Genomic DNA, 22,390 nt, shown 5'->3' on the forward strand with positions numbered 1-22,390 from the left:
GCCAGTGAAGCAACATCCTCCACAACTAGATTGAAGAACAAAATGACAGCAACTTGTCTGTTCCCCTTTCCCCAATTCCCCAGCACTGTTCCCATCCCCACAATTCCCCAATAAAAATCTTTAAAAAAAAAAAAAAGAAAGAAAAGGCACTACACTCTGGAGCCCCAGGTGACAGCACACCTCTGGAGTTTCCTACTTAGGTGTGTCAAGGTATATATTCCAAAAGTTCTCTGAAACACACTCTGCGCCCAAATAAGAAACACCTTTTTATAACAAATGTAATGGGTTTAACACATCTGTGGTGAACACAGCTTTCGTATCAAAAGTTAGAATATTAGCTCTACAGTTATTTTCAACTTATATGATGATTATAGTAGACACTTCAAAACTATCAATGACACAATCTTTAAGTACAAAGACATGTGTGTGTGTGTTTGTGTGTGTGTGTGTGTGTGTGTGTGTGTGTGTGTGTGTAGTATGTGTTCCATATTGCACTGGAAATTAAAACAGAAAGTCATAAATATTATTGTTTCAACTGACAGTATAGAAGAACATATAGAAAGAAACAGAATTATAAAAACAGGACTCTAGGGCCGGCCGGGTGGCATAGTTGGTTAAGAGCACAAGCTCTGAGCAACAGGGTCACCAGTTTGATTCCCACATGGGCCAGTGAGCTGTGTCCAAGCTGAGCTGCTGCTGAGCTGCCGCGAGGCAGCCAGATAGTTCAGCTGGTGAGAGCACTTGCTCCTAATAACAAGGTTGCCAATTCGATTCCCGCATGGGATGGTGGGCTACGCCCACCCACAACTAAGTTTGAACATGGCACCTTGAGCTGAGCAGCTGCTCAGTTGGTGAGAGCGCGTGCTCTTAACAACAAGGTTGCCGGTTCAACTCCCGCATGGGATAGTAGGCTGTGCCCCCACCCACAACTAAATTGAAAGCAGCGACTGGTCTTGGAGCTGAGCTTGCGCCCTCCACAACTAAGATTGAAGGACAACAACTTGACTTAGAGCTGATGGGTCCTGGAAAAAACACAATATTTCCCTTCTCCAATTCCCCAATAAAATCTTAAAAAATACAGGACTATGGCCGGGAAGGAGGTTAACACACACACACACTTGTATCAACACCCTTTTTGCCTGCTTTTAAACTACAAAAGTATTATTAGTTTATGCAAAGTCACCCAAAAACCTAATATACATCACCTGGAAAAAAACCTAACCAACCCAACCCAATTGCATGAAATTTGTGGTAGTGATTAGTGATAGTAGTTAAACTCTTTCTATAGGCTTCACAGCATAGTATTTTTTAATGTTTTCAAATAAAAATTTGGAAACTGTGTATAAAACTCTAATTACATAAATAAGCTTGACAAGCTCCTTGTATTATGAATGAAGAAACTGAAATACTACTACCTTTACCAGGTCACAAGACTCATCTACAGAAGGGCTAAAAGTAGAATCCAGGTCTCCTAATTCCTGAGACCAGGACATTTTATATCAAATACTGTCTTGTCTTTTCTTCTCTCAGCAACTTATTTTTTCCTTGCGCCTGAGGTGTAAAGCTAATATTTTACCCAGGCATAATTATCTTGGGTGCCAAACTGTATTTACTTTTACTCCGAAAAGCATAAAAGAGGGGAAAGGGATTACTTGAAAGTTAGGCCACAAGGGATAAATGAACCTAACATTCTATGGGCCTAAGCAGATCAGGCAGACAGACAGGAAGCTTTGGGATTCTGAGGCCATGAGGGTGGCAAGGAACACCAAAAGGGGAAATCTAGGGTAGGGGAATTCCATAAGCTCTGTTCAAGCATATCTGACCAGACACCAATTATGAGCTACTACAGGTGAGCTCAGAGGAAGGGAATGAAGAAGTGGGCAAAGACCGGACTCCATTCAGTGTGTCCAGTCTGAATATTATGAGATAAGAATAATATACCTGAAACTCTTTCACTTGTGGAAAGAATTACGTTTTCAATACTAGAGAAAAGCAACTAGGATGACAAGACACTTTGGTCTCAAAAGGGGACAAAAAGGAAACAGGAGAGGCTGTTCAGGAAAAAAGTCAATAAATAAGTAGTAAGACCATCTAATCCATGTACGTCCCCTTTAGGCAGGTAAGTAGTAGTAGTTAGAGTTATTATTTCTATTATCGTTATTAATGCCCTTTTTTTACAAACGAGGTAATTGAGACTCAGAGATAAAGTGACTTGCCTAAGATCACACAGATAAACTTAAAAAATGATCTCAGGCTGCTGACCTCAAACAGAGACTGTCAAGTGTTGTATTTGAAATAATTATTGGAAATACAGCAATTAAAAGTCAAAGTTCCCCCAAAAGAAAAAGCTTGCCCTTACCTGCAAGGCACTGTTGAGGAAGCAGCTGTTTTGTCCTGGCTCATTGCTGAGCCCTTTGCTGGGGGCTATGGAGGTTGAGCTTCGAGGTGCAAACATCCCTTGGACATTCCCACGGCCTCCTGAAAAATAATTTCTCTTCCAAGACATCGTTCAGAATTAGCCTGAAAACACAGAGAAGGTTTTGTATCTTTCGGGGAGGGAGTTTCTGTCTGCTGAGGTCCTTAATAGAAAGAGAATCCAGAAGTTAATGAGTATGTGTTGATTTTGCGTTTACAACCTTCCAAACATCACAGATGTAGCTCAAGGACCGCAGGTATCCTCTTAGATCCACATGACCAAGCCGACCCCCACTTGCTCCAAACAAGGCGCAAAATTTAACACGGCACAGGATTAACACAAACAGAAATCCTTGAGTATTGCTTCCTTCTATTTTTCTTGAACTGCCTCCATAAAATCCTGGTGAAGTGGCTGTAATCCTCAACTCCAACAGAATCCAGGATCAGGGTAGGGTGTGTTCCTTAGGCTTGTTAATAATGCTTCTTGTGGATTGAAGAGTTTTCCAACTGGAAGGAGAGGCAGACAGATCAGCAAGAATCCAACACAACCCTCCTCTTGTCCCATCATCCTCTGAAGTAAAAACTCAAGTCCTAAGCAACTGACATAGATTCCACAAAGCTAAGAAGCTTGTTTGAATAACACGGGGTTTTTGTTGCTGTTGCTGCTGCTGTTGTTTAATATGCCCCAAACTTCTTCTATCATTCCATCCAGAACTTCGGAAAGTCTCTTCTCCTCTCTTCCTCTGTGACTAGAATAGCCAGCTGTGCCAGAGAGCTTTAACAGACAGAAGAAAAAAAAATCAAAAGCTTGCGTCACTTAATGACTCTACTGGCTCTGTGCTGTGCTGCCAAGATCAACGTTGCCTCACCTCTCACTATAAACTTGAAACCTTGGCAAACAATGCCAAGAAAAAAAAAACCAACAACAACAAAAAGGAGAAACCAAAGAGGGGGAAAAAAAAGGTATGAGCAGCTTTACTTTCATGGGAAACATCTCTAAAATTTGCTAGAAGGAGAAAAAGCGCTGATCTGGACAAAAGCAAAAACTAAATACAAACTTTCCAAAATCAGGCTAACAAAAAAATTACCAAGTAAATACACACGAAACTAGGAACTGAGTCAGTTTCTTTTGGATGTTGTAAAGCAATTTTTAAAAGGTGTTTTACATGTTCATAACTATGAAAGCCTATTTAAAGGTGGGAGGGCCAAGTTATTAGTATGGACTCTGTTCTAAGTAAAGATGTCCCATCCCAGAGAAACACTATGACAAGTAAACCCTGTGTCCTTAACATCAGTCCAAGAGAACTCAACCTCCTTCTCTGTTTGTTTGTATATTATATTTTTCCCAGAAGATCAGAGAGATAATTTGGGCTACAAATCACTTAACCCTCAGATTATATCCGAGGTGCTCACTATCAGAGGCCATCCATTGACCAACATTAGTTCTCAACTAATTAAAATGCCAGTGAGGCAACAGGGAGAGATACCAAAGCACGCACCTTCCTTGGAAGGAAATGCTTCTAATCTCTAGCTTCAAATTTTCCTATGAGGCTGCCACGTCCACAAAAGGAAAAAATTCAGAATGTTAAATGTTAAATTTGGTTTCTAACAGTTCCCCAAGATTCTCCTTTCCCACCATCATATGGGACCACCCAAAAAAAAGCAAAAGTGCTATATCTCAACCATTCTCTGGGAGATTACCTAGCACTTCCACAGTGCATCCAGTGGAAAAATTGAGGCTCGGGAACATTAAATGGTTGCACAAGACTGTTCTTTCTCTTCCTAAATTCCCAGACTATTTATAATCTATGTGTCACAATTAAAGTATTTGATTATATAGTGTAGAGTCATATTATTCTCTATTTGTCTTACTCTCTATTTGTTTTATATGGTGTCAGTCACAAATCCTAAATATGAAATGAAATACTAACTAGTGACAGACATGTGCTAAACACTACACTTACATGTAGGTATTAATAGTTCTATTTCATGGAAGAGTAAAGTGAGGCTTAAAGACATTGACTTGCCCAAATCAAAGCCAGTAAGTGGCAGAGCTGGAATTGTTTGACTCTGATAATGGGACTCAATTACATATTTTATTATACTATTCCAAAAGTTCCTATCACAGTGCTAGTCATAAGGAGGTACTCAATAAATACTGCCTGGTGATTAGCAAGGCACCAGGACAGATTTCACGTCTCCCACACAAACTCCAAGACCCTCAACTCTCTACACACACCCTCATACACACCCCACTCAAGGCCGCTAAACAACTTCCAACAAGCCGTGCAGCATTCCTTCAGCTCAACTGCTGCAGAGGAATGACAAGTACCAAGCCTCCACTTTGCTCAGAAGGACTTGGCAGGCAGGTGGGGTTTCCAGTGTCCACATTAGGCGCTGCCTGAAACTCAGCCTGCCCTATGATTCACGCCCCTAAGTTCAGGGAGCAAAGGGGGAAAAGGCAGGAGCAGAAGAAAAAGACTCTGGGGCTCTGAATGGCAGCGCTATGTAGGGTAAGGCATTAAGCCCCTCACGCTTGCTCTAGGGATGTCAGAAACTAGAGGTGAGAGCCAAAAAGAACAAAGCCAAGAGAGGCAGTAACAAACAGTCCAAAGAAATACTAATGACAAAATATTTCACTCAAGTTGCAGGTGTAACCCCAAACAACATAATCCTTCTCCAATGCCATCTACTAAAGATATATGAGAAAGTAAATTGAGTTCTACCCACATGGCTCTAACAACCTATTTAAAAGAAGAAAAAGAACTTCTTAAGCAATACTCAGGTATTTAGGGGTTAAAAAGTATAATGTCTGTAATTTACTCATAAATGGCTCAGAAGAAAAAAAATATAAATATATCTGTATATATAGGGGTGTATTTGTGTGTATATATATATATATATATATATATATATATAAAGAGAGAAAATAATAAAGCAAATAAAAACAGCAAAATGTTAACAATAGGTAAATCTGGCTGAAGAGTATATGGGAATTCTTCGTACCATTTCTTGCAACTTCTCCAAGTTTTAAATTATATTTTTAAGTTGAAAAGGAATTGATATCTGCTAAATAAAAAAAAGAATTTAAAATTTTGTAAAAATTACCTGCACTATATGCAGTATTAATGATTCAATGTAAAACCATAACTAAAATTACTAAGCTAGTAGATAATAATATCAAGCCAAATGATATTGACAATACCAAACTAAACTAAAAAGAAAAAAAAATGAGAGGGACATGAGCATGTGAAAGTACTAGCAAGTTTTCAAAACAAGGAATGATTAATGAATTCACCAAATGAATGAAATGCTATGCCTAAAAGTAGAAAAGTAAATTTTGGTTTGGGGACCTTAGGATACCAGAAACTGGCAAGCTACCAGGAATGTCTTCTAATTGTATAAAAAGAACAATAGGGCTCGCATAGGATATGTGATATGTCAGCAAAATTTAGCTATGTACTTGAAGAAACATTTTAATTGTACCATTATTTTTAAAATACAAAGTTTAACTTAAAAAGGCAAACAACTGAGCCGCCTATTACAAGGAATAAGGTAACATTTTAGAAGGTCTATAAAGAATGACCATGTTCAACTAATCAATGATTCAAATGGAAAAACCATGAAGAGTATCTCAGTTTCTAATGAAAGAACACTAGTCTCATTACTAGTGATTAAAGCCAGAAATAACCCAAACATCAGGAAGTCAAACTGCACTACACTGAGATATCCAAACAGGATAATCAGGAAAGTTGCTCACATTTCTAGTTTGTTATTCTATACAGCAGTTTGCTTGTAATTCACTCAAGAAACTATGTTTGCCCTGATAAATCTACAGGCAATTACCTCAGTTCCTTGGTACACTCCACATGTCAATAATTCCAAACCATATCTATAGTATCTTATTGGTTATTGTTACTGGAACCCCAATGTTCTTCTTTGAGTCTGTCTGCATGTGTGCAGTGGCCCAAAGAAATGCACAAAGCAGTAGAAAGAGTGTGCAGTACAGAAAGAGAAAAATAGTTTAATATTGAATTAGCCAAATAGAGGTGGGAGCTTATGCTCTATAAAACCCGACTCCCAAATGGTCTATAGGTTACAGGTTATATAGGGCAAAATCACAAGACACTGGGTTTAGGTGCTTAGGGTTGTGCTGGGAGCTGATTGGTTGTAGGTGAGGTAAGACTAAATAATTTCTTCAGGTCTTTCCTACAGCTCTGAGGTCTTTTCCAGCATCGCTTTGTCTCATGGGAAAGTAGCCAGGGAATCATTCTACCTTAGGGCTCAGGAGCTGAAATGTAACTTAGGTCAAGCTGTAACTTAGGTCAAGGTATTATCGTCAGCCTGCCAGAGGTCCAGACCATGTGACCATTAGCCAGGTCTCAGCTACTGTCCTCTGCTGCCCTAGGGGTTGCTGATTATCCAGGGAAAGGCTGGGTCTCCAAAGGGGTATATAGAGAGAGGGGGATACGATTTCTAGAGCTAGGATTAAAACCAAATTTAATCAAAATCATTAGGACCCTCAGTTTCATTATTATGTGGATTGAAATTAGTTAATACATGCAAAATGTTAATATCAATATCTAACATATAGTAATTACTATATATTGTTGTTATTATCTTGCAAACTTCCCCTCCTTATGAGCTCTTTTCCATTTAAACATAACCACACACAGATCAGATACCAAAAAAACAAACCAGCAACAACAAAGACCACCTTGAACTTATTCACTCCTATACCTACCTTCCTAAATGTTCTTCAACCTTTCACCACTAAATGTTTCTACAATTAATAATTTACAACTGCTGCCTCTCCTTGCTTACCATCAATCTCTTCACAACATGGTACTGCTCCTTCATTCCACCACCACAATTTTACTTCATGGAACGTTCACTTTCTAAAGAAATCTCCTAATTTCTTTTTTTCTTTTTTTTTTATATCAATATTTTAATCATTGTTAACATTTTAAGGTTTATCCTTGAGGATTTTTTGTTAATTTATTAGGGTGATAATGGTTAGTAAAATTACATAGGTTTCAAGAGTACATTTCTAGGGCCGGCCGAGTGGCGCGATGGTTAAGAACTCGCTTGGGATGCCAGAGGGCCCCGGTTCGGATCCCACATATGAGGGCCAGTGACACTGCCCTCTACAGCTAAGATGCTGAACAACGGCTCAACCTGGAGATGGGCTGCTGTGAGTCGCCGGCGACGGCGTGGGCTGCAGTCCCTGTGGCAGTGGGTTGCCATGGGCTACCGTGTGTAGCCAGCAGCCAGCGTGAGCGGCCAGCAGCCGCAGTGAGCGGCCGTCCAGAAGCCAGCGACTGATCTGCCTCACCCGGGAAGAGCTCAATGATGGTGCCAACTTGGGCCAGTGAAGCGACGTCCTCCACAACTAGACTGAGGAACAAAATGACAGCAACTTGTCTGTCCCCCTTCCCCCAATTCCCCAGCACTGTTCCCATCCCCCCAATTCACCAATAAAAATCTTTAAAAAAAAAAAAAAAGAGTACATTTCTACAATACATCATCTATATATCACATTGTGTGCTCACCACCCGGAGTCAGTTATCCACCCATCACCATATATTTGACCCCCTTTATCCTCTTCTACCATCCTTCCTTCCCCCTTACCCTTTGGTAACCACTAAACTGTTGTCTGTGTCTATAAGTTTTTGTTTCTTTGTTTGTTTTTCTTGTTCCTTTGTTGCTTTCAGTTTTATATCCCACGTATGAGTGAAGTCATGATTCTCGACTTTTTCTGTCTGATTTATTTCACTTAGCATAAGAATCTCAAGATCTATCCACGTTGTTGCAAATGGCAGTATGTCATCTTTTCTTAGGGCAAAGTAATATTCCATTGTGTACATATACCACATCTTCTTTATCTAGTCATCTATTGAAGGACACTTTTTTTCCATGTATTGGCCACCATAAATAATGCTGCAGTAAACATCAGAGTACCTATATTTTTATGGACAAATGTTTTCCAATTATTTGGGTAGATACCCAGGAAAGGGATTGCTGGGTCATATGGTAATTCTATTCTTAATTTTTTGAGGAACTTCCATACTGCTTTTCATAGTGGCTGTACCAATTTACATTTGCACCAACAGTGTATGAGGATTCTTTTTTTTCGCCACAGCTTCTCAAACACTTGTTATTATTTGTCTTGATAACAACCATTCTAACAGGTGTGAGGTGATATCTCATTGTGGTTTTGATTGTATTTCCCTAATAGTAAAGCTGAGCATTTTTTCGTATATGTGTTGGCCAGAAATCTCCTAATTTCAAAATATACTGGCTTTTTCCATAGGCCTCGTTCTTCTTTTTTTTTTTAATTTTATTGGGGAATTAGGGGAGGGGAACAGAGTTGGGGACTTGGAGAAGGAGAACAGACAAGTTGCTGTCCTTTGGTTCTTCAGTCTAGTTGTGGAGGACATCGCTTCATGTTGGTATTATCATTGTGTTCTTCCCAGGTGAGGCAGTTGCTTGCTGGCCATTGAACAGTGGCTCATGGCAACTCACGAAAACTCATGCCAGCTGCCAGCCAGCCCCACTGCAGCCTACGCAGTCATCCGGCAACTCACAGCAGCCCAGCTCCAGGTCAAACTGTTGTTCACCATCTTAGCTGTAGAGGGCGCAGCGTCACTGGCCCTCATGTGGGATCCGAACTGAGGCCCTGCTGCTCAGAGCTGGCATCCCAAGCCAACTCTTAACCAACATGCCATTCAGCCGGCCCTTGGCCTGATTCTCAATAACACAATCTGACCTTAACTTACCTTGTATATTTATCTCCTTCCATTTCCCTATATGGAATTTCTTCCCAAATAAAGCATTTTCCTGTTTCTATGACCTTTTTAATTCTGTTTTATCTACTTGGGATGCTCAATACCCTCTTCCTCTGGATACATAACCCAGCCTCTTTGTAAAACATTCCTTGACCACCCCGAATCAGAAGAGATTCCCCCCCATTTCTGAACTCCTAGATACATTTTCTATAATTTTAAGGGCAATTAATGTTTCTATTATACCAGTGTTTCTAGGGTCCTCCCCTTCTCCATGTTCCCCTCCATTCATAAAGGAAATGGGGCTTTATCCCACCCCTTTTGAGAATGGGAAATGAATGGAGGTCAGAAGCCAATGTTCTATCCAAATATCTGTTATTGTGGGACATATTATCATAAGATTTTACTATATTTTTTTGTTTCTATATTTTACTGTATTTCCTTGTTTCACATAATCCATCATTCTATTTATAGATTGTGACCTAACTAAAAGTATGATTCTAAATATATATGTATATATTAAACTTTCCATACAATTGCTTCATCTTTTAAAGCAAGATATTCTTATATTATTAATCTGACTCAGTTAAAACATTAGGCTTTCCTCGCTGTCAATATAAAGACTTTAAGGACATCACACAGCTTTGGGCTAATGAGATCCTAGTAAGGCAGTTCTGTACAAATGCATCCAAGAGTCATATCCTTAGACACTTAGTTTAAAATGAACAAACAAACAAACAAAACTACTTGGTGAACATGTATTATTTGTTCAGTGGCAATCTATTCCAAAGAAGTTGTCCACATAGTTTTCAATACAGAATCTTGCTTAGTTTCCATGTCAACCAATTAGATGATTAAAAACAACTACCACCTGATAATGGCAACTAAGCAGTATATGCAAATTTATTCAAATTTAAATTAAAACTGCTCCATAGCCTATTACCTAGTATTCCTATCTGATTTGATTTTGCCCTTATAGCAGTAGCAACCAAAAGGCTCACAGCATCCTGCAGAGTGGGCGACCACACACTCACAGACAGCAGGCTACTTGGCAGCTGCTTATTCCCAAACTCTTTGCAGAAAATGTATAATCATTTTTATCCACATTTACTAGTTTCCAGCCAAGTCCTAAAACTATGGAGTAACCAAAAGTGGGAGGAGAAAGAGCATATGAGAATCTTACTACTGTGTTGCCCTCAACTCTGAGGGATGGAGGGACCTATATTTCACTATTGCTGAATAGATTCTAAGGGCCCCAAAGTAAGCTTGTTTGTGAATTCTTTTTTCCAGCTTTATTGAGATGTGATTGACAAATTAAATTGTAATATAGTTAAAGCATAAAACATGATGATTTCATATATGTCTACGCTGTGAAAGGATTCCCATAATCAAGTTCATTTAACACATACTAGAGGGGAACAGAAAAGATCAATGAAACTAAAAGCTAGTTTTTTGAAACGATAAAAAGTGACATCTTTAGCTAGACTAAGAAAAGAAAGAGAAGACTATAAATACAATCAGAAATGAAAAAGCAGGCGTTACAACTGATAACACACATACTAAGGATCATAAGAAACTACTATGAACAATTATACACTAAACAATTGGATAACCTAAAAGAAACGGACAAATTCCTAAAAATATATTGTACAACCTACCAAAACTGAATTATGAAGAAATAAAATATGATCATAAATTCTTGTATTTATTTAATCTTTAATCTTCTTTATACTTATTTAATCATCATTACTAACTAGCTCCTGGGATTTACTAAGCCAAAACAGCTGCATTACTTTGGTGTCTCTAACAGCAGGTAAACTTCTAGGAAGCTGGAAGCCAAGATCAGGAAAGAAGCACGTCGTCTTCTCACCTATCACCTATTTCCTTGTGTAGCAGAGTTACTAAGTTGTATGTTCCCAGTGTGAACCCACTAACATCCTGTGGGCTAAAAACCTTTCCATGTGTGCGATGATGGAAAACAGTGGGTTCCAACCATGTTGCAGACCCCCTCTTCCAGAGGCAGATTTACAAATAATCTAATGAAGATTAAGCTTCAGGGCCCCTCTTTTGCACAGGCCTTCAAGGCCCAATATCTAATTTTCTATTATAAAAATGTTTTCCCTAAAGAGGGGCTCCTGAATTACATAAGCTTCAGGACCCATAGAATCATATCACAGAAACTGGGCTTTTATAGTATATATATATATATATATATATATATATATATATATATATATATATATTATAGTACGTTACTTGAGAAAATATATTTCAAAAAGCTACTTTAAATTCAGAATACTAATAAATTTGTATTTTATTAATCAAAGCAGCATCTAATATGTTATTCATCATAAAAATTTTGTTAGCACTCAATGGATCTAAATTATACTGTTTGGTGCACATTTGGGTTTTGTGTTCTTGAATCACCAGCAATCTACCCCTGAGTAGAAATGACAGGGCTCTATTTAAAAGACCACAACTCGAGACTGCCAGCATTAGAGGTACAGCTCTAGAAGCTGATGACCTTTAGAAAAAGCATTTTCTTTCTCTGTATTAATGAAATACAGAGAACGGTTACTGCACAGCAAGTATACACAGTACAGCACAACGTGCTGCCATTTTTCTCAGGCCAAAGTAATAAACCAGGCTATAGCTGCAGCCACCCTAATTATCCCCTATAGTATTCCTCACCAACAAAGTCATCTTTTCTTAGCCTCTGTTTCTGAAAAAACCCAAAGCAGTCACTGAAATGTTGGCTGAAATGAAACTGGCTTATGCATAAAGAAAGTTGAGGCCTGGAAGGGCACTGGGCCAGGAAGAGCCTGTCACCCTAAGATAAAGTGGAGTAAAAGAGATTCAAAGATCTATAGGTTATTAGCATTAGAGACTTCTTATGCATGGGACATGAATGTGACTGAGACCAATGAAGGCTAGAAAGGATTTGTTCCTGCAGCACCTTGGGGCCCTGTGATGAAGCCAGGTGTAAGGTGCAGAAAGCTCAGAGTGGGATAGTTCTCTTAAGGGAATTCATTTCATAATAATTAAATAAAGTTCAATGAGGTCTCTAAGTAAACATTATTAATTCGATGTGTAGAGAACTCCACGGCATTTATGCAAATGATAGTATCAAAGTATCTTCACCATATTTATTAACTACAAAGGGAAAGGTAGTACCTTTACTGTGGAGAAACCTGGTAGAAACCCACCTTAACCTAGTGATCAGGGTCAACATCACCAACAATATTACATATTGACATCATAAATCCCATGGTAATAATAAGGCACAGAGAATGACATCACATTACTTCTGTGGTATTCTTGTCTAAATCATATAATCTCAGTCCAATCATGAGAAAACATCAGACAAATGCACACTGAGGGACATTTGACAAAATAACTGATCAATACTCTTCAAAAAAGTCAAGGTTATAAAAGACAAAGAAATACTGAGAAACTTATACAGAATGCAGGAGACTAAGAAAGAAAAACACCTAAAATGCAATGTGAGATCCTAGATAAGATCCTAGATAGGAACACAGAAAAGAACAATGGCCAGCAACTTGTGAAGTTGGAAAAGGCCTTTAGTTAGTATTGAGTTGTCGGAAAAGTCATGACGCATGTTTGCAACAGATGGCACTAGTTCATTTTTGGAAGTACCAGAGTCATTCGCATCTATGTTATTACTATGTCATTTGACAGCTGACAGTTCTAGCTTCATTCTAAAAAAAAAAATGGAGCGATTTGGTTGAGTTTTGGAGATTTTACAACAAGTTGAAGATGGAAGACCAAACTGTGCATTTTTGCCATATTTTACTTCTATAAAGGGAAGAACGTGCATCAAGCTTGTGAAAAGTTGCGTAAAGTTTACGGTGACAATGCTCTACAAGAACGTCAGTGCCAATGATGTTTCACGAAATTCCGTGCTGGTTATTTTTATCTCAATGACGCGCCTTGGTCAGGGAGGTCCACCGAGGTTGATGATGACAAAATAAAGGCATTGATTGACTCAAACCCAAGTTACACGACACGAGAGATTGCAGAAACATTGAACATCCATCATTTAAGCATTCATGACCACCTGAAGAAGCTGGGATACATAAGCAAGCTCGATATTTAGGTTCTGCATGAACTCAAAGAAGTTCATTTGATAGCGCTTATAAACATCTGCAATATGCTCATTAAATGTGAGGAAAATGATCCTTTTTTGAAGCGAATGATAACTGGTGATGAGAAGTGAATTATTTACAACAATGTGGTGTGCAAACGGTCTTGGTCCCAATGTGATGATTCACCTCAAATAACATCGAAAGCAGACATTCATCAGAAGAATGTTATGCTCTCAGTGTGGTGGGATTTTAAAGGTGTCATGTTTTTCGAGCTCCTACCAAGGAATCAAATGATCAATTCGAATGTGTACTGTCGGCAATTGGACAGTTTGAACGAATCCATCATCCAAAAACATCCAGAACTCGTTAATTGCAAAGGAATTGTGTTCCATCACGACAACGCGAGACCACACACAAGTTTGATCACCCATCAAAAATTATTGGAGCTTGGATGGGATGTGTTGCCACACCCACCATATTCGCCTGACCTTGCACCGTCAGACTTCCACTTGTTTCGCTTTCTTCAAAACTCCTTGCGTGGTATAACGTTCAATTCAGATGAGGCTGTAAATCAGCACCTTGTTCAGTTTTTCACAAATAAAGACAGGTCCTTCTACGAACAAGGAATTATTAAGCTCACTGAAAGATGGCAAAAGGTTATTGAACAAAACGAGCAATATATTACTGACTGATATTTGTTCTTTATATAAATAAATGACCTTAGAAAAACATAGACAAAATATGTCATGACTTTTCCGACAACCCAATAGTATTGAACCAATGTTAATTTCTTGGTTCTGATCAATGTATTACAGTTACATAAGGTAATAACATTAGAGGTAACTGGGTGAAGGATATATAAAAAGTCTCTGTACAACTTTTGCAACTTTTCTGTAAGTCCAAAATTAGTTCAATATGAAAAACTTTTTAAACTGTGCAAATAACTTATTGAAGGAGAGGGAACCTTGGGCCCAATGGGGAATAGAGGAATGTCAGGGATTCATATCTATATGTATAAAGGTAAGTGGACTCAGATTTACAGGAAGAGACATTGATGTAGGTTGGGATCCTGGTCAACTAGAGTCCAATGAAGGCTTCATGTGAAAACTCTGGGTTTACTATGTTTAATATCACAAAATAGAGGTTCATGGGTCAGCTGAATGGCTCGTTGGTTAAGAGTTGGCTTGGGAGCATGAGCTCTGAGCAGCAGGGCCGCAGGTTCGGATCCCACAGGGGCCAGTGACGCTGCGCCCTCTACGCTAAGATGGTGAACAACAGCTTGACCTGGAGCTGGGCTGTCGTGAGTCACCAACAGCGTAGGCTGCAGTGGGTCTGCAGTGGGCTGCCATAAGCTACCGTGAGCGGCTGGCAACCGGTGTGAGCTGCCGTGAGCCACTGTGAGCGGCCGTCCAGCGGCTGGGCCGGCAACCGATCTGCCTCAGCTGGGAAGAGCACAATGATCACAATACCAACATGGGCCAGTGAAACGACGTCCTCTACAACTAGACTGAAGAACAAAAGGACAGCAACTTGTCTGTTCCTCTTCCCTGATTTCCCAATGCTGTTCCCTCCCCTAATTCCCCAATAAAATCTTTAAAAAAAATTTTTTTTAAAGAAAAATAGCAGTTTATGGATTAAGTTTTATTAATTTAGTAACCTGTTTCTCAGAACTTGCTTTACCTACAATGAACTGTTAGAAAAGTTTTTAAATCTACAAGACAAAGGATAAGTGTACGTAAAAAAAAAAAAGGGGGTCTCAGCAGAATGATGAAATTATATATATTTTTCTTTTTTCTATTTTCTAAATTATCTATAATTCATAGATAAGTTATCTTTAATTTATAATTCCCTTATTTGAAGTAAAACTAAAATTGGGATTTAAACTCATTTTCCCTAAAAACAGAAAGATATGACTCTGGAGCAGAGGTAACCAATCATGAGACACCTAATATCTTAACAATACAAACACTGTTTAATAGGTAACTATTTCCTGTTTAGAAACAGGGGACCAGATTTGAATTTCTATTTCCTTTTATTCAATTCTCATTGCTGCTGCTGTTAAGCTTCAGACCCTCACCACCTCTGGACTGCTACACCCATTACTGACTAATTGCCAGGCCTCCATTCCTACATGTGACTTACCAGAGAACTCCTAAAATACCATGTCACTCCCTTTCAAAAATCTTCAATGGCTCCCAGAGGGGAACATTCTTTTGGCTAGAGAAAAATAGTATTTTATTCATTCACAAGGGGGATAATAATGGATGGATTTTTCACTAGTTTCTCTTCCATAATTTTTTCATGAACAAATAGCAAACTTAAAGGAAAAAAAAACAAAAAAAACAATGCAGTCAATCAGACCTATTTTGACAGCTTTTTTCTTATTGACTCATGTCTTTGATTATGATTGTATAGTGCATTTTTATTTTTTTATTTTTTTAAGATTTTTATTGGGGAATTGGGAGAAGGAGAACAGACAAATTGCTGTCCTTTTGTTCTTCCGTCTAGTTGTGGAGGGCATTGCTTCACTGGCCCAAGTTGGCACCATCATTGCGCTCTTCCCCAGCAAGGCAGATCAGTCGCCAGCTTCTGGACGGCCACTCACGGCAGCTGCGGGTCGCTCACGCTGGCTGCTGGCTACACACGGTAGCCCATGGCAACCCACTGCAGAGGGGGCTGCAGCCTACTCCATCGCTGGCGACTCACGGCAGCCCAACTCCAGGTTGAGCTGTTGTTCAGCATCTTAACTGTAGAGAGCAGTGTTACTGGCCCTAATATGTGGGATCCGAACCAGGGCCCTCTGGCGTCCCAAGCCAGCTCTTAACCATCGCACCATTCGGCAGGCCCTATAGTGCATTTTTATATTCACACATTCTACCAGTAAAATCACTATTGGGTTGTCGGAAAAGTCATGATGCATTTTTGCAACAAAAAGCATTGAAAAAATACGTCATGACTTTTCCGACAACCCAATACTTTCTAAGACTGAATTAAATATGTCTACAACCTACACAAATTTGAGAATCAGTAAACAATACCTCTATTTCCAGCTACATCTTCTACTCACTCACTCATTGATCTGACATTTCACTGAGCACCTAACATGTACCCCTCATTCATCCTCCACTCCAGGTAAACTGGACTCTTTTCTGTATAGTGAATACGCTCTGTACTCTACCTACTCAGTGCCTTGGCTCTAACAGTGCCTCCACCTGCAGTGCCTTTCTTTCTTCTCCGGTCCTTCGTCTTAAAAATCATAACAATCATACAAGGAGCAGCTGCATCAAAAACCTGCTCAGATTCTCTCCTTCTCTCACCTTTCCATTTTCTTCATTTATTTCATTTTCCTCTGTGCTCTCAGTGCATGTGGGGCTTAGATCACAGCATCCCCACCCTCCTCCATGGTACAGTTATTTGTGTACATGAACTGCACTCTGTATTCCTTAAGAGCATCTTTGTATTCGAAACAGAGGTTGAATATAATAGACACTGAATCATTAAAAGTTTAATCAAAAGAGAAAACTTTCTGTTTAAGTATGTACCTAGAACAACCAATTCCAACATCCTTCTCAATTCTGACTCTCCTTAAAAGAGCCTCCACATTGTTTATATTCAGCGTGGGAGACTGCAGGCCACTTTTTCTAATGGAAACTATATCAATTGAATTAATATTTGCTTCTGATTCAAGCTTGAAAATGAAGACAGATAAGCATCTACAACCATAAAAAAGCCTAAGTGATTTGTAGTTTTATGGGTTGGTTATCTCAGACTCCCTAGTGAATACAGTTACTCAACTAACAATTTCCTGAGGGCTGGACTTTGGCAGCTTCAAATTATTACATCATTACAAGAAGAAGAATTGTACGCTGATAAAGGACAGAAAGCTTTACTTTTCCTTTTATGAGAACTTAGAAAACTGTCATTTACAATAACTTTGTCTAAAACCAGTTAGGAAAAAAAAAAAGACGAGAAGACATGTTTTACTTTGCTATAACTGACAAACTTTACGAACTAAGAAATTATAGTTGGAGGCTACTTAGCCCCTCCTTATAAAGATCCAGATCTGTACAGATAATTTCCTGACTTCTAAGGGAGGCAGCATGACAGTAGAATGAACACAGTGGTTAAAAGTGCAGCCTCTGCAGGGCCAACCATATTGCATAACCTCAGGAAACACCATGCTCACAGTGGAGACCCAAGGTGTACCATTCTCAAAGAACATTATGTGAATTAGACAAATTAGGGACCCACAGTGAGCAAAGTAGAACAGGCCTGCACTCCACCACCTAACAACTGTGTCATCTTGACCAAGTTATTGAATCAGTTATTGAAGTCTCAGGTACGACTATATCAGTAAAATGGGATTAATAAATAAAATCTATCTCATAGGTTTATTACTATGCAGATTACTGAAATAATGTATAGTATATGTATAATTAGCCCAGTACCTGGTAATTTAGTTGGTGAGGCATAAATGTTTTGATGATGATGATGATGATGATGAAATGTAAGATGAATCTACATTCCAATCCTGCTCCATCACTTTCAGGTCATTTACTACCTGTAATAAATGTAATTTGTTGAGAATATTCAACAAATTACATATACAGAATACTTAGGGCCAGGTACAAAATAGGATCTCCATAAAGAGTAGCTATGATTAGAGCCAGCCGAGTGACACATTGGTTAAGAGTTGGCTTGGAACACCAGCACTGAGCAGCAGGGCCCCGGTTCGGATCCTATATGAGGGCCAGTGACGCGGTGCCCTCTACAGCTAAGATGGTGAACAACAGCTCAACCTGGAGCTGGGCTGTCGTGAGTCACTGGTGACAGCGTAGGCTGGCAGCGGGGCTGGTGAACAGCTGGCGTGAGCTTTTGTGAGCTGCCAAAGCCACCGTGAGCGGCCGTCCAGTGGCCAGCGACTGATCTGCCTCACCCAGGAATAGCGCAATGATAATACCAACATGGGCCAGTGAAATGACATCCTCCACTAGAATGAAGAACAAAAAGGACAGCAACTTGTCTGTTCCCCTTCCCCGATTCCCCAAAGCTGTTCCCCTCCCTCAATTCCCCCAAAAAAATCTTTAAAGAAAAAAAAAAGAGTAGCTATGATTACGATTACTGACCATCCCCTCTTTCCATCCTCTCTTCCCTCCTGCTCCCTTTCTCTCTCACACACACACAATACACTTATTGTAAAAATTCCATAAGATTAAACTGTAATTGATAGCACAAACCCAAAGTCACATCAAAATGAGGGAAAGTATGTTCTAAAAATAATGTATTCTCAATACAATTTACCTGGAGTATTATAATAACTTCCAAACTGTTCTTCCCTTTTTAATCCTATCTATAAAACATTGCCAATAGCAAACTCTGATCAATCACAATTGGGCTCAGAAAACTTTGGTGACAAAATATTGTCAAAACTCCTTGGCCTTAAATGGTCTTCCACAATCTTAACTCATGCTCATTTTCAACTTCATCTACCACTACCCACCTTAAAACACAAAAAGAGATTTGTTCCATGTATATTATTACCCTCTTCCCCACCCATCTTCCCAGTCCCACCTATACTAGTAATCCTTTCCACTCAGCAAAACCTGCTTGCTAGTTTGCTGGCAACTTATAGTAATAGACTAATAATAGTCATACCCTATCAGCAAGGAATAGTCATTTATATTAACTCATTTCCCAAAGGATTGTCTAAATACCACTTCCTACCAATTAGGATTTAATCTCTCCCTCCCAGGAACTTTATTCATCAGCACTTAACTCGTACATCAGTGCTTTATTAGAATACAATGTAGAAAGTTACATTGCTTTACACTCAACAGATGCTCAATACTTACTGAACAAAAGAATAAATGAAGAACTAAGTTTCGTGAAACACATTTTTCAGTTTAGAGATAGCTAAAAGCATGGCCAGTCATTTCTCTATCTCGTCCCTGAATCTACTGCTTAAATCATATCATACCTAATTCATACTTTGTGTTTTCAAAGTATGGAAGAAAGATACTCTACTTTATGGCCAGTAGGACAAACACAACATTCTTTCTCAAACATATTTTTAATACCACCAAACTAGTAACAGCAGTGGTTAAAGCAAAGAGAATCAATAGTAATTATATTCAGGCCCAGAATAGCACAAGGGTAACTAAGAGTTCCATAAAGTTATCCTATATTATCCTCTGGTTCAATAACAGAACCAGGGTTCTTTTTTTTCCCCCTAATTTTTTAAACCATTAAGGTTTTTTTTTATTTAAATGCTTGATTGCAACTATGCACTATTTATGAATCTTTATAAACACACCACTGCCCAAATTATTTCAGCACAAACAATAATGAAAGCATGATAGCTCTATAACAAGAGGAAAATAGGAAGGCAAGCCACTGACTGTACCCACTTGACTCATTTCTGCTGGGAGAACACTGGTACTGAATGGCACCAGCAACTCCAGTGTGAGAGACCAAGCACATGACTGGGAAGGTGACAGAAGATACCAAGAAAATAAGTGCATCTATAAAGAACCCTCCTCTGCGGGGTCAGGAGGTGGAAGAATGGGCAGGGATCCACTGAAATCCACTCTAAAAGCCTTCACAATACTGAAAACAAAAATATGCCACCAGACTCCAGGTTTTGAGCCAGTTCAGATCCTAGTTCTACCACTTGTAAATTAGAAGCCTTTGTTCAGAACATTACTTAGCCTCTCCAGCTCTTTCTGCTGTAAAATTATAATAGTAGCCATCACTCAGTGAACACCAACTCAGTGTGAGGCACCAAACACATGGTGTATCCTTTAATTCTCACAATGAATCAACCATGCCGGGATTATTTTCCTCATTTCTCAGAAAAGAACACCCCATGTTCTTTCTGCCTATGCATGACTGCTTCCCAGAGGGATAGTACTACCTACCTGGCAGAGTTATTATAGTAGGAATTAGAAACAAAGCACTTAGCATTGGGACTAGTACCTGCCACATAGTAGGAACTCAAGAAATCACTACTGTACAACTGTCACTTGAATTAAGTGACTCAATTGAACAGCACTAAAATGCCACGAAGTTTCCCCCCTACAATGTCTACCACAAAAATGGCTTTTAATTAGCTGGTACCTCTGGAGAACCCAAGACTCCAATTCATAATTCCATGAAATACCAGAGAATCATCCATTCTGTGTAAAAATAATAATAATACACATACACTGTTTTAGTTGAGGGTAAAAACATACAATCTAAGGAAACAGAATGATATGAAAGCAGTATTTGACTCAATCTGAACAACACATATTAAATATTTTACTTTCAAAAGGATTATAGATCTCACACCTCAAGGCAGCAGGTGCTAATGAACAAATAAATCTATTTAACTTCCCAAAAATAATTCTCAGAAACATCTGTTATCCTCAAGTACTCAGCAAACCATTTCCCAGACTTGACAACATATTGCCAAAATCTTACAGAATTTTGCCAACACTCTGCTGAGAGGAAAAAAGAATCACTCTGGTTCTGGAAGAAAATGCTACTTCCCACTTTAGTCACAAAATAAGATCTTTTATTTTGTTATTACTTTTATCAGTATGTTAATACTGAAAATAAGTATAAAGAAATCACAAATAACCTATTTGAAGAAAATTTAAAATACTAAACCCATAACTCTTGCCTTTAATTCTAACAAGCTTAAGAAAATCTATGAGAATGGGTTTTTTAAACCAATAATAAAAATTTACCAAAGCCTTAATAATTGAAAGAGAGGAGGAAGAACAGAAACAAGTCAGCAGGAAAGAAGCCTCCTGCAAGTTAGGAGTCCTAAAACTTCAATTTCAAAGTTTAAACTGTTGCTGTTAAAAGCAACACTTCACAAAGACTGACCAGTTGCCTACATTCCTCCACCCACCCAATTTTACCACAAGAACTATACTTACCAGACAGCACACTCAACCTCCAGCAAAAAGCCTCCAGCAATCACAAGGGCATTTGTGGGGCAAGTGATACAGGAATGGGGAGGGACAGGGGAAGAGCTAGAGTTGAGGGGAGGGAAGGGTAGGAGGGAGGAGACACTGCAGCTAACCACAATGGGAAACTGTGAATCTAAACCACAAAGGCTTCCCGCAGAACAGGATAACAGGGGAAGGGGAATTTTTTTTACCACCTACCAGGAACTAGGCACTGACAATTCAGGATAAAACTAAAAAAGATGGAGCCCCAATTAAATGCAAACAAAGTAAACTTAAGAAACCAAAAGTAACTTGAAAGGACACTTCACAAACTTCATAGAGGATTAAGAACAACAATTAGGAGGCTGTTTCCTCCAGGGGCATTCCTAACTACAAAGGTCAGCAATGTAACAATAAGATCTGCAGGGTGGCAGCTGCTTTCCAAAAGGAGGGCCAGCCATAAAAACAGTCCTTTGCACCACAGTCAAAACGAGCACCAAAACATTCTCAGCGCTTTAGAGAATAACTACAACAAGGTCATTGTTAAATCCTTAATTCAGAATTTCAGGACTATCTGGACTTAAATCATTTAATAGGCAAGATTCCTCCAGCTCTCTTAAACAATACATGCTCTTAAAGAAAAATATTGTGTCAAACGAGACGTTGGGTTCAAGAATCAATTTTAAAATGCATGGGATCTTAAAATGCATGGGATCCCCAAAGGCGAGGACAGTCCTCTTCTCAGAGGAGGCCAAGTTATATCACCAAGAACAAACAGCAGGCAGGGTCCTGCCCCAAACACGTGATCCCTCGGCCCAGAACTTACATTTGCAGGCAGGGCACAAAGGCCCCAGAGGACCAACACACACCCTTCTATGTATTACTCTCAGTTATAAAACAGCTTTATTGAAAGTTGTTGTTTTATAAGCATACTGATGAAAAAACTCATCAGCCGAAACCTTGCCAAATATGGAGATCTGCTGTATTTCTATAGGTTGAAAGAAAATATATGAGCTGATTTTTTTTAAGATTTAATATTCATTGCTAAAATTAAACAGATGCAGGCACTGCCCCAAACTAATTAAGCTCTTACATTTTAACAATGTACTAAAGTAGTCCTTTGGCAACAAGGGAAGTACCAAAATAT

The 22,390-nt window shown here is 39.0% G+C and overlaps 1 protein-coding gene across 1 annotated transcript in view; it reads right to left on the reverse strand.

Moving 5' to 3' along the window:
* Nucleotides 1-22,390, reverse strand: part of USP54 (ubiquitin specific peptidase 54) — a 147,361-nt gene that overhangs the window by 81,185 nt on the left and 43,786 nt on the right. Inside the window, exon 2 of the mRNA XM_019624685.1 lies at nucleotides 2,360-3,190. Coding sequence (XP_019480230.1) covers nucleotides 2,360-2,506 — 147 coding nt within the window. The 5' untranslated portion in view covers nucleotides 2,507-3,190. The remainder of the gene's footprint in view (nucleotides 1-2,359; nucleotides 3,191-22,390) is intronic.

Source organism: Hipposideros armiger, unplaced genomic scaffold (genome assembly GCF_001890085.2).
Source record: "Hipposideros armiger isolate ML-2016 unplaced genomic scaffold, ASM189008v1 scaffold_15, whole genome shotgun sequence".
Lineage (NCBI taxonomy): Eukaryota > Metazoa > Chordata > Mammalia > Chiroptera > Hipposideridae > Hipposideros > Hipposideros armiger.